Source organism: Lepus europaeus, chromosome 4 (genome assembly GCF_033115175.1).
Source record: "Lepus europaeus isolate LE1 chromosome 4, mLepTim1.pri, whole genome shotgun sequence".
Lineage (NCBI taxonomy): Eukaryota > Metazoa > Chordata > Mammalia > Lagomorpha > Leporidae > Lepus > Lepus europaeus.
The window spans coordinates 150,670,926-150,684,386 of NC_084830.1; the positions used below are offsets into that span (position 1 = coordinate 150,670,926).

At 44.3% G+C, this 13,461-nt stretch overlaps 1 protein-coding gene across 1 annotated transcript in view; it reads right to left on the reverse strand.

The window, feature by feature from the left end:
• Positions 1-13,461, reverse strand: part of LOC133758816 (coiled-coil domain-containing protein 192-like) — a 136,878-nt gene that overhangs the window by 83,710 nt on the left and 39,707 nt on the right. The window contains exons 4-5 of the mRNA XM_062189959.1: positions 3,189-3,320; positions 2,280-2,336 (exon numbers count right to left, since the gene is read on the reverse strand). Coding sequence (XP_062045943.1) covers positions 2,280-2,336; positions 3,189-3,320 — 189 coding nt within the window. The remainder of the gene's footprint in view (positions 1-2,279; positions 2,337-3,188; positions 3,321-13,461) is intronic.

Genomic DNA, 13,461 nt, shown 5'->3' on the forward strand with positions numbered 1-13,461 from the left:
GAGGATGATTAAGATAAAAGGAACTTGGTAGGGGGTGAGAGCAGTTGTTTATTTGTATGGAAGTGAAAACTGAAGCGTTGTGAGCCGATGAATCACTAGGAGTGAACACACAGAGAAGAGGGGGCCCTGAGACAGAGGCTGCACAAACACCATTTGATACCTCAGATGACAGGTGGAGAATCTAATTTGGAGAGGCAGCAAGTTGTGATAGCAAAAGCGTGGGTTTCAGAGCGTGACGAGTGATTTACCCTTTGTAAGATGCAGTTTTCTTATCTGAAAAATAATGGCCACTTTTTATTGGCTTGGATTGAGATTCAAAATAGACAATACCTGAAGCAACTTCCACATAGAGGTCATACAATCCTCTCTCAATAAACACTGCTGTTCAAGCTGTTTTTTTTTTTTTTTTTAAGATATATTTATTTATTTGGAAGGCAGAGTTAGAGAGAGAAGGAGAGACAGGGAGAGATCTTCCATCTGCTGGTTCACTCTCCAAATGTCCACAAGGGCCAGGGCTGGGCCAGGCCAAAGCCAGCCAGGAGCCAGAAGTTTCATTCAGATTTCCCATGTGGGTGCAGGAACCAAAGCACGTGGGCCATCCTCAGGTGCTTTCTCAGGCGCATTAGCAGGGAGCTGGATCGGAAGTGGAGCAGCCGGGACTTGAACTGGCTCAAGTAGGATGCCAGCACTGTAGGTGGGGACTCTGCCTGCTACGCCACAATGCCGGTCCCAGAAAACCATGTTTGCTTAGAATGTTCTTGATGAGTTCAAGCATAACCTTGATGAACAGAACCATGAGCAGTGGACGGTTCCCTGTGAGAAATCTCACTCATACTGTAATGTGAGGGGGCAATCCCAGTGGAAACAAGCTGGGGATAGGAGCCGCGTGGTGGAACAGGACCCCCAAAAACCAGGCAGTGGAAGAGGACCCCTCAGGAATCTCTCTACAACACTGATAACTTTTTTCTCATGAGGCCAATATCAGAACTTTGGTGACCACATCTGCTCTCTTTAAGGATTTCCGGGCTAAGGCTTGGCTGTCGGTGGGAATCTGTCAAGAGCATGACGACCTTGGACAACAATAGGGTCAGGCATTTGCAACATAATGCTGGGCTAATGGGACTCACTTCTCCTTGAATTTGTCACAGCTTCACACAGGCAGGCTTTAGTCATTTTCAGTTTGGGTCAAATGCTATTCAAGGCTAAAAAAGATTCTGAATTTTGATTTAAAAGCTCTGCCAACTGCCAGGGCAGATCAGCTTTGCTTTTCCCCAGCACCAAAAAAATAGGACAGTTACCAAGGTTTTCTCCAGGTGAGCTCACTTCAAACCCCGAAGGGACTTAATAAACTGCTTTCTATTCTGCAGGTCGGCAGGATGGCAGCCCCCGGGTCTCTGATCTGTCCAGGGAGCCTGGTGTTGTTGGGGTCAGCCATTTACCATGCCTGGCTGACATCCCTAGACAAGTGATCCTGTAGCAGCCAGGATGGAGGAAATGACTAACCAGAGGACACGAGAGGCTCGGGAAAGTGCTTTATGACATCGGGGTTGTTCCGATCCTCAGCAGGTGCAGGGAGGCAGGTCTATGAGTATGAGTGTGCAGAGTATTGCGACAGGACATGTGCCTCAGTTATCTTCTGAGCAAACACAGGCTTAAGTATAATTCCCCAGGAATTCATGGGGAGAACTTTCAAAAGCAAACAGAAAATTACATACTCTGGTTTATAAAGTCATTTGCCTAAAAATTCCAACAGGGTTAGAAGGAATAACAGTGCTGCCCAAAGACTGGCAGCATCAGCAGCACCTGAACTTTGAATCCCATGGATACACAAAGTGTCAGCCCCACTCCCCACACCCAGCACAGGAAGACAGGAATCCCTCGACTTTTTGCTTTAAGAAATTTTTCTCATGTACACGAGATTTTAATGTGCATAGCTCTCCACCCGTACCCCGTGTCAGCAATTGTCACAACTCTCCACCTCCATCTGTTGACTACACCAGCCTAGCTTCTTTTTCTTTCCATCTGTGTTATCAGTTCTCCTACTGTGATAGAGCCACAATAGATCATATGATTATATACAAAAGCTCATTTTGTAAATTTTATCATAACCAAAAATCGGGATTTTACTTAAGCAAAGCAACTCTGTAGAGGCAATACAATGACTGACTTGTAGTCTTGTGATTTGGTTTAAGGTGAACAAACCACGCACATGACTTAGGGCCCAGTTCCAGCGTAACAAGGCCATGAAGTAAGGGTTGGAAAAGAGGAACAACACTTACATGGGCTGCAAGCCGTTCCCGGGATGCTGTGACCTCAGCCTGCAATTTCTCAATGCACTGCAAAGCAGAAAAGTTTAATGTAACCTCTCCCATTGGCAAGTGCAGAAGATTCCTGCACACACGTGTCCCAGCTCTGAAGTTGTGTCAAGGGCAGCCTCATCTCAGATGTTCCAAAATCAGCATCCCAGAGGCCACCCCTCCCGTTCCTGCTCCCACTCCAACTCCCTGGCATGGGAGAGCTCAGGGACAAATCACACAAACATGTTCAGGACAAGGACATAAAAATATGCCAGCTTGTGGACTACATTAATGCTAGCAAGACATATCTATGCACTGCCATGGAAAAACCTATCAGTGTATTTCAGAGGCAGTTACAATGCTTGTAGTTTGAACAACAGATAAAGTTATATGAGGCAAATCCAAGTAAACATATCCTTCAATTTCAATTTCCATGAATTTTTTTGAGGATCCATTATACAACAATTCACACCCAAATGTCCAGAGATTCACAGATTACTTATCTCTTACAAAGCAATTGATTAAAAGATGCCAAATTTTATGATCTACTTGTTTTACTATACAGAATAAAATCATTCCTTGATATGACAACCTTGACATCTAACAAACATTTGCAGTCTATGCCATTTACAAAATGAATAGGATGTTCTACTAGTATTATTCAAAAGGATACACAGCAAATTTTAAAACTACTAACAGAATTCATTTTTGTATGCATGTCAATATTCACATACAAATAGAGTTATTTTCAGCAAACATAAGTATTACTTAACATTGTGAACGTAAAGATGAACTTTCAATCCAGCCAAAATGGCTTTGGGAAATTGTCAGTTTGTGTAAGGTGAAGTAACATTTAAAATAAAGACAATTTTTTTTTTGTCTCCAACATACCTGGTCTTTCAAATGAACTATTATTTCATATGGCTCCTCACTGGTTTCCTTATGGTCCAAAGCCTCTAGTTTTTTCTCCAGCCAGGAAACTCGTTCAAGCAGTTTCAATTTTGTTCCTTCCGAGACTGCAAGCTAAAGATATTTTCTGGTAAGGGTAAGCACAGCTCCCTTGAAGAGATCAACTTATAAACGAATGGTCTTTCACCATTGTCTATTAAATATGAAATTAGCTTCTGATACACTTCTCTTAGATGACAAGTGATGAATACAGAAAAAGCAGCAGAGAGTGCGGATTTTTTTTTTTTTTAATTTTTAATAACGAAGATCTTTCTGGGCAAAAGTGAGACCACATAGTGACAATGGGCAGAGAAATTCCCAGCACAGGTCCTAGCAGACTTCTTCACTGTTTCAAGATTTCACTTTATTTGTACAGCTGGATCCAAAATCTGTCCTGAGCTCTACACACGGGTTCCTGAAACTTACTTCTTGGGGGCTACAGCTTTTAGAAAGAATGGGAGTCCCCAGTCCCTGTGTTCATCACAGAAGCAAAGGGTAGAGGTAGATGCTGAGGATTTATTAAATGGGGAAGTAGGAAGAGCGAGGTCTGCTATGAAAACAAGGTGAGCACATCACATAACTGGTGTCCATCCACCCATGCATCTATCCAGCTGCAAGTTCAGTTAGCAAACGTTTGCCCAGTTGGCGCTCCCTACAGCCGTTATGTTAGATGCTGGGAATGATGAAAGCACCATCGAGGGCCAGAGGGCACACACATGCCGTGAGCTGCGGGCCATGCCTTCTGCTTATCGGTGACCTCAGAGACCTGTGATGCTTCTCGTGACCGTCAGCACAGTTCAGTCCTGGGTGCACAGTGGACTGGGAATGCGGTCTGGCTACTCTGAGCACCTTTCTACTGTGTTACAGATACAGCGTAGTCTAATGATGGGAAAAAATTTCAGTTTTTATATTAACTTTAAAAACATATTTATTTGAGAGGCAAAGAGACATCGGGAGAGAAACAAAGAGTGTATGTGTGTGTGTGTGTGTGTGTGAGAGAGAGAGAGAGAGAGGGAGGGAGGGAGGGAGGGAGAGAGAGATTGAGAGAGACTGAGCCCTTTCATCCACTGGTTTTCTCCCCTAGTGCTTTTAACAGCCAGGGTTGGGCCAGCTCAAAGATATGAACCTGGAACTCGGTTTGGGTCTCCCATGTAGGTAGCATGGAGCCACCTGCCTAAGCCGTCACATGCTGTGTGTCAGAGTGCGCATGTTTTTCTATTAACTTTGTGTGTGATTTGAGCAACTTGTTGGGCTTCACCAGGCTTTGTTGTCTGGTCCACAAATGGTGATGTAGATGAAGAGAATAGTATCCCAGGTCGTTTGTGAGGATCATGTGAGTTTGTATGGCAGAAACACCTAGCACAATGCCTGGAACACACCCAGCACTCAGTAGCTTTTATTATTACAATAATGAAAGAAGAAATCTACCTCCTCTAGACCATAGTAAGCATTCACCTGGGTTTATCTAATTTTTTTATTTATTAGATTATAAAGCAAAATATCTCAAGACATCATAGCTCTCTGAGCTACAGACCCTGACCTAAAGTGGCACTTGGTCTGGTCAGTTACTGCAAATTTCTGGACTTCAGAGAAAGTGCTTCTCTGTATCTGAGATGTTTTTCCTTACATCTCTTCTCTCTCAACCAGACCCCATTTTTTTCACATACCCTATCTGACCTATAATCTACCCAGACATCATTTGACTTTCTTTTAAATCTACCTCCCACTGTTTCTGTCCTTTCTTCAATCACTCAACAGATTTTCATTTACTTATTTGTTAAAGAAATAAGCTGGCTATTGATTATGTGCAAGAATTAAAGATAAAAAAATGAACCCAATGTTGTCCATAGCCTCAGAAAACTTCCACTTTAGCCAGAAAGCAGATAACATAAAAAGTTCTAACATGAAAAAAAAAATCCAGTCAATAATAATTAACATTTTGGGGGCACTCACCATATACCAGACACTCTGCAGAGCCTTTTGCTCTCAAATTTATTTCAGTATCTCAAGTTGTCTGCCAAGCACATGAAGGAGTTCATGCTATTTTATCCCCATATTGCAGATAACAAAATTGACTTTCAACAAGGCTGCAGAATTTGCCCAAGGATATAGATATGAGCATCAGAACTCCCTTCCAGTAGGGGGTATTGGCTTTGACGCTCCATACCTAAGATCGAGCTCAGTCCCAGAAGTGGGCTCTGATGATGGTGACAATCCCAACTTCAGTGCTGCTGGAGCCAAGGCCTAAATGAGTCAGAACCTGGCATTTCTCCAGCAACATTTGCTGTATAAGGAGAGGTGAGCTTGTCTGGGTTGCCTGTGCTGTACAGGAAGAATTTTCATGATATGGAGAAACATTGGTCTTTACCTACCAAAAGTGAATTCTACCATAGGTACCACACATCAGGAACACCAGACATATAGGGGTTCCACATGCTTAAAGGAAGAGTAGTCAACTGGAAAATCTTTGGCTTTTTTTTTTTTTAAGATTTATTTGTTTGAAAGAGAGGGAGAGACATTTTCCATCTGCTGGTTCACTCCCCAGATGGCCACAACGGCCAGGGCTAGGCTAGGCCAAAGCTAGGAGATTTATCCAGGTTTCCTACTTGGGTGCAGGGGCCCAAAGACTTGTAACATCTTCCAGTGTTTTCCCAGGAACATTACCAGGGAGCTAGATCAGAAGTGGAGCAGCCAGGACTTGAACTGGCCATACTGGATGTCGACACTGCAAATGGCAGCTTCAGATTTTAGGCCACAACATTGGCCCCAAAACTTAGGCTCTTAATGATATTATAGAAGTGCTTTTTAAAAATTGTTTTTTTAAAATTTATTTATTTGAAAGGTAGAATGACAGTGGAGTTCACACTGAGGGGAGGAGGGGACTGAATCCTCCATCTACTGATTCAGCTTCAAATGCCCACAACAGCCAGGCCTGGGCCAGGCCAAATTCAGGAGCTGGGAACTTTGTTTGGGTCCCCCATATGGGTGGCAGGGATCCAAGCACCTGAACCATGCCCTGCTCTCTCCCTGAACGCTCTATCAACAGGTCTTGAAGATTCCTTACTTTTGAGGCATGTTCTATTACTTGCTGCTGGGGGTATCACATGGATACTACACCTGATCATAAAACTCCATGATCTAGACCACAAGTGAGCAAAGTCCATGGAAATGGCAGTCACTAACATTGGTTTTGCAATGACACCATATGAGACATCCTGCAGGAGGCTACCTATAAATGTCACCTTACTTAGTCCCCTGCTCAAAACACTCACTGGGGTGGGTGCTCCTGCACAGCGGGTTAAACCTCTGCTGCAAGGCCTCTGTCCCATACTGGAGTAACAGTTTCAGTCCCCACGGCTCTACTTCTGATCCACACCCCTGTTAATGCAACTGGGAAGACAGCAGGAGACAGTGTAAGCATTGGAGCTGCTGCCACCCACAGGGGAGACCAAAATCATCTTCCTGGATCCTGGCTTCCCCCTGATCAAGTTCTGGCTATTTTGGCCATTTGGGGAGAAGTGAGCCAGCAGGAGGAAGATCCCCTCTCTCGCTCCCTCTCGCTCTATGTGTATATCTCTTTCTGTGTCCCTCTGCCTTTCAAATGAATGAACAAGTCTTAAAACACACACACACAATTATTCTATTTAAAATGCTATAAGTCGTTTTACTGATATTTTTTGTTATCACCCTTTAAAAATTCAGGAACTAGGTGCTATCAGTGGTCAACTAAATTCCCTAAGTTCCCACAGCCAAAAAGAAGTTAGACTTGGGTACACTGGTCTGCCCCCAATTCTGGGTTCCCGGCTCTGAGGCTGCTGTTAGGATAAAGTAAAGTTCCTTTACTGTGGGAAACCGCAATGTTTCTCCACCTGCTGACTTATTTATCAGAAGGAATTAATTTCTTCCAAGACCTGGGACCTTTCTCCGCCTGCCATTTTGCTCCATTGTTATAGAGACACAAACCTCATCTCTTTCCTTTCTGTAGAGAATTTCTGGTTGAACATCCTTTTGACTCAGACAAGGTTAGCTCAGGTTCGACCCAAGGCTATGCAATCTCAACTTGAAGCCAGAAGACCTACGTTTTTGTCTCAACCGCAAAGTCACTGACTTTATGATCACGGTACACGTAATAGCTCTGTACTATGCTACTTTGCTATATCCAGGTAAGACCATGAATTCCCCAACAAGGAGGGACAGAGAATTCTGCCAGATCCTGTAAGATACAAGCAAATTGGCCAGGAGCACCTTTGGTGAGATTCTTCGTCATGTATTAACAGTATGAACTGCAAGTCTTAATCCTCCTGTGTATCACCACCTCACAAAAGCGGGATAAAGGGACTTTTGTCTCTTCCTCCTGAGGACATGCAGCGGCAAGCACTCGCCTTGCACCTTGAGGTCCCATTGCACAATGCTGCAAGTGTTTATCTACCAACAGGGCTAGCCCCCAGCCTTTTGGAAATGGCCCTCCAAACATGCCTGATATCCAAAAGGAAAGAGGAGAAAGAAACGATACTAAAATGAGAACTAAACATCGGAGAATCTTCATTTAAGTGTCACGCACCGCATCAAGGATTATGCCGTGCTGCTACGCTGTAAGATGTTAGCTGCTATCCCGAACCCACTCTGGTGTCGTGTTGGCGGCTCCAGAACCTGCTGAAGAAGGGTTATCAGTTCAGGAAGCCCCGAGGAATTCTGTCTACGTTCAAAATCGGGCTTTATGCCTCTTTCCCTAATTTCCTCTAACTTTGAATCCTTGATTCCCGGCCAAGAGAATTTCAGTGGCCATCCAAAGGAGGAAAAGTCCCAGGCTCCCGGTCTCTGGGGAAGAAACCTCTTGCTCATAGCAGATCAGAGGACGAGGGGGTTTCCCTCTTCACTCATCTTTCTTGGGAACTTCACGCGGCCTCTATTGCTAACCCTGCCCCGGGTGCTGTATCAGACACAGGTGAATGACAAGAGCATGTTGAGTGTAGATAGTTGTAAAGAAATGCACAGCATATACACAGATGATAATACAACAGTGATGCCCTATGGAGGATTAAAGAGGTGAGGAAGCGCCTCTGTGGTTTCTAGACTTCTGCTCTAAGCACTGATCTTAACGGAAGGACTCCGACACCTATTTGTGGACTGCACATAGCAGGAGGGAGGGAGTGCGCCTGAGGAGCGGACGCCCAGATGGCTCACTGGGAAAATGAGAACCGAAGCAATTCACTAAAAATCTTAGCAGACAACCTGCCTTCCCCTAATATCGGTGGTGGCGTGGACGTAAATGACCAGAATCCAGCTCGATTCAACTCAATCTGCTCAACAACTGTGAATGTACAAGGATCGATCTTAGCATTCTCAGGGGTATCTTCATCTACAGCGACTGAGTTCAGGACCAAGGCCCTGGAGACAAACCGGGGCAGCGAGAAAGCTCCTCCAAGGCCAAAGACAGCGCCCGCACGGCGGTGTGTAAACCCCCTCTGGCTCTCTGCCCATCTTTTTGGTGTTCACAGCAAGTAAAAGCTGACAGAGGGACCTGTCTTAGGAGGAGCACAAACTCACTTTGCCTCTGCTTAGTTGAAACGAGAGGGCCTGGATTTCTGGTTTTACTTTGAAAGGCTCCAAATGCTGACCACTGTGTTTATGTAACAATTTTTTTTTTTCTTTTTAACTTTTTGCTATGTTTAAGAGGTAGGCAAATTTGGTGTGTGTTTCTCCAAGGAACTCCTGGAAGGATATGGATAAATGGATGCTAGGGAATGTCACAGACAACGGGGAGGCAGGCACCACCCTGTTCATGTGCGACTGAAGTCGGTCTTACAGCGTTGAGTAGAAATGAACAATGGCTCCTTCTCCACAAACGCCAGTTCAGCTGCAGGAAGGCCTTATAGCACCTTGACAGCAGGATGATGGGCAGTTTCTCTTAGGCAGACCACGCACCCAATTCTTAGCCTGCGTGATCTCAGTCGTTACTTAACACGTGTTGACTGGACCTCAGCTTTGACCAGACGCTTTTACAAAAAAGGAAAATGTTTGGCTTTTATTTTTACAGAGCTTTTCAGTTCCAACTGGGAGGACAGCACTTGAAATGCAATTAGCCACTTAGGCAGAGCAATGTAAGTGGGTGGCAAGGTTACATCGCAGACAAAGAGAAAAGCCACTGAGAACTGGTGTTCGTGAGGAAGCTCCATGGAGGAAGGAGACAAATGAAGGACCCTTGAGGAGTTCACAGCCTGGCTAAGAGAGTTCAAAGGTACATGAAAATTAAAAGTACATCATGAGGTACTTCTACTGCGGGCTTGCCTGCCTCCCAGAATTCACTTTGGCATTTGGGCATTAACTCTTCACAGGAGACATACAAGTAAAGCAAATGGGAAGAAGGAAAGAAAGCTACTGAGATTTTAATTTGTTCATTTACGTAAATAAAAAAAAATACAGTCTGTCCCATTTAGAAGGCTTTCTTTGCTTAATAGAGATTGTGATACACTTTAATAATTTAGGTTTTATCAAACATTTTAGAAGCATTTAAGGATAAATATATTAGTGTGCAAGCCAGGTATACCATTCAATTATATTCTTACTTCCAATTCTACAGGTAATTAAAATTATCACAAATGAGATAGAATCTATTATGAATGGTAAAAATATTATTGATCATTATAGATTCAGTCTAATATTCCTACCACTTTGTAGGTTGTAGCTTGCATTTCTACCATCTAAATTATTAGGTTTAAAGTTTGGAGAATTGAATGAAGGTGTTTTTAAGACCCTGTATTTAAAAATATTTCTGTATGTTTATCATTTGTGACTATGTACAATTCTAAAAAGATAATATCTGCTTTTCCTTTTTTTAAGATTCATCCATTTATTTGAAAAGCAGAGCTACAAAGAGGGAGAGGCAGAGGCAGAGGCAGAGAAAGAGTGAAAGGTCTTCCATCCACTGGTTCACTTCCCAAATGGCCAGAATGGCCGGAGCCAGGCTGATCCAGAGCCAGGAGCTCCCTGCAGGTCCCCCATGTGGGTGCAGGGGCCCAAGGACCTGGGCCATTTTCCACTGCCCTCCCAGGCCACAGCAGGGAGCTAGATTGGAAGTGGAGCAGCCGGGACTCGAAGCAGCGCCCATATGGAATCCTGCACTGCAGGCGATAGCTTTCCCTGCTGCACCACGGCACCAGCCCCTGGGTCTACTTTAAAAAATGGTGTTAAAATGGAAATGGCATAGAAAATTAATTATTTTGAAAAAAAATTATGTAGGATCTCTGTCTTTAATGTGCTGTACATTGCTATTTTATGCTATAATTAGTAATCCAATGGTAGTTTTTTCACTTGATGTTGCTATATGGGCAAAATGTTGAAATCTTTACCTAATATATACTAAACTGATCTTCTGTATACAAAAAGAATTGAAAATGAATCTTTACACGAATGGAGGGGGAAAGGGAGCGGGAGGGGGGAGGGTTGCGGGCGGGAGGGAGGTTATGGGAGGGGGGAAGCCATTGTAACCCACAAGCTATACTTTGGAAATTTATATTCATTAAATAAAAGTTTAATTAAAAAAAAAATGGCAAATAATACATTCTGTGAATTTCACCCCCATTAAAAAAGAAAAAAACAAATTAAGTCTCAGGTCCAGAGAACTGTTCACTTTACACTCCCTGATTGTTACTGGGGGAGAGAGAAGAAACCACGTAGTTGGCTTGACTGGATCCACTTTAAAGATTGACTGGTTTCCCTTCACATTAATGAACACGAGTCTCACAGGGGTCAACACTGCCCTGAAATCAAAACACTATCACGTTTCTCCTAGTAAGTGAATTGGCCTTTTACTCTCTGGAGGAGTAATTCCCCTCAACTTTGTCCTCAAATACGATTTCATATTAACCCTCTCTTCAGATTCTCCCCCCCCCCACCCCACCATCCCTTGCCCCACAGGACAATCTCATTAATAATTCACTGGAAACACAGAAGCTGCCAGATGGTCTTTTCTCCCTTCCCACCAGCCAATATATAACCCTTACTGCCGGCTGATACTGCTAATCTATAGCCCAACAGTTGTTCCCCCATGTATCACTTGCTGGCCCGGCTGCCACTCAGCTTACAATAGCAAGCAGTCATGCACTCAAAGGAGCTTAAAGGTCTTGTTGGACACGAGTTGGCCATGTGGGTCTCACTCTCAGGTACAAGAGGTTATTGTAGGCATGGGCATGTAACACGGTGGGGTCTCTGGGAGCTGGAAGACAAGGGTTCCCTGGGGTTTTAAAAAGATTATCAAAGGGAAGTCCATCTCTGTTATCGAAATGTGTTTCTCACCACATAGGATGCTTGTAATTGCTGCAGGTGTCTAACAAGTATCTAAAAACAGATATCCCGTTGAGGAGCATAGAGCTGATGACGGGTGGCACCTGTGTCCTTGGTGACCATTTTGAGTCACTGAGTCAGCCAACTCTATAGTGTTTCTGTGAGCACAATTGTATTACTTTAATTGGGCCTCTGTTACTTTTAAGACAAACATCTGAACTGAACAATTGGAGATGCTAATGGGAGTATCAAAGGCCAACTCTTTTTTTTTTTTTAAATTTTTTGGCAGGCAGAGTGGACAGTGATAGAGAAACAGAGAGAAAGGTCTTTCTTTACCGTTGGTTCACCCTCCAATGGCTGCTGCGGCTAGCACACTGCACTGATCCGAAGCCAGGAGCCAGGTGCTTCCCCTGGCCTCCCATGTGGGTGCAGGGCCCAAGGACTTGGGCCATCCTCCACTGCCCTCCTGGGCCACAGCAGGGACCTAGACTGGAAGAGGGGCAGCCAGGACAGAATACGGCGCCCCGACCGGGACTAGAACCCGGGGTGCTGGCACCACAGGTGGAGGAATAGCCTAGTGAGCTGTGGCGCTGGCCCAAGGCCAACTCTTTATCTAGGCTTTGGAGTACCTTCAACTCTGCCTGTCCCAAAGCCCCTGCTCCCGGCACTTCTGTACCCTTCCACTCAATCCACTTCTGTTTCCTCACCCTTTTGGGAAGATTTTATTTGGCATACAATCATGTCATCGAAATCACCAGGATGAAAGACATCTGTCCAGCCCTCCCTTGCCTTTCCTCCCTTCACCTTCCCACTTATTTGCTTCTTTTCCCAAACTTCAATAATCGCCTATCCGTACCGTTGTCACTCTCTCATAGTCATTACTTTTTACTGAAATGCCCACAAAAAAGCACTGCTTGTATAACTGAGGAGTCAGAAGTAGGAACTGTTTCACTCACACCTACGTTTCCCAAACTCACAAGTCAGAGTGTTCTATCTCTGCACCTTCCGGTTGCTCCTTTGTGTCGGCCTCATTAATTCCTAATGCAGTCAAGCTGTCTTCACACAGTGCTGAAAATGTCACCTATGGACTTCAAGTTTCATGATTTCAATACTAAGGCACTTTATCACGCAAGCACATTTGAAAATGGACCCTATTCAGTACATCTTAGTCTCTGTGGCCTCTCCCGATTCAGTCTTTATGGCCAGCAAAATAGGGTATCAGAGTTGACCGCACCTAGGTCACACCCTCAAAAGTCATTCCCTTTAGCCAGGAACAGTGTGATTCACAGTTGGAGAGATGTTACAGGCCTGGAGTCAGAAAGCAGGGGTCCTCTAGGCAAGACAGATGTGAAAACAGAGGCCAACTACAGCCCAGCCCGTGGTGTTCAGCACACTCACAGCCCTGTGCCCAAATGCTCCTGCATGATGTAACGCATCAAGGCTATGTTAACTTAAAACCTCACTTAGTGTCTTCCCAAAACAAACTGAAGTCATTTCATGTTGCTGCACCAAGCCAAGCCCCTCGCTCAGATTTCTAAATTACATACACCACACTCCCTCCAGTCAGATCCTAAATACAGGCTGACTATGCAGGGAAAACAGGACTCTCGGGGGTAAAGGGGACAGAATTTAAATTGTCACCAGTTGTCACAACACCACTTCCTAATAGTCAGAGAAAGATTGGCTCCGCTGTTAGCAGCGCAGAGGGTGGATGTGGCCAAACTATTAGAGTGTGTTTCTGACCCCGGGAAGCTTTTTGTCCTTTTCTTCCACATGCACAGCCAAGAAAAGAACTACAGGGAATTCCCCACGCATGGACTGTACTGAGTTCCAGTTTCAGGACTGTCACCAATTTCTGCATCAGGACTGTATCAGTTGTGTTATAGAAATTCAATGCCAATTTGCATATTTTTCCAAATATTTTTCTATTTAT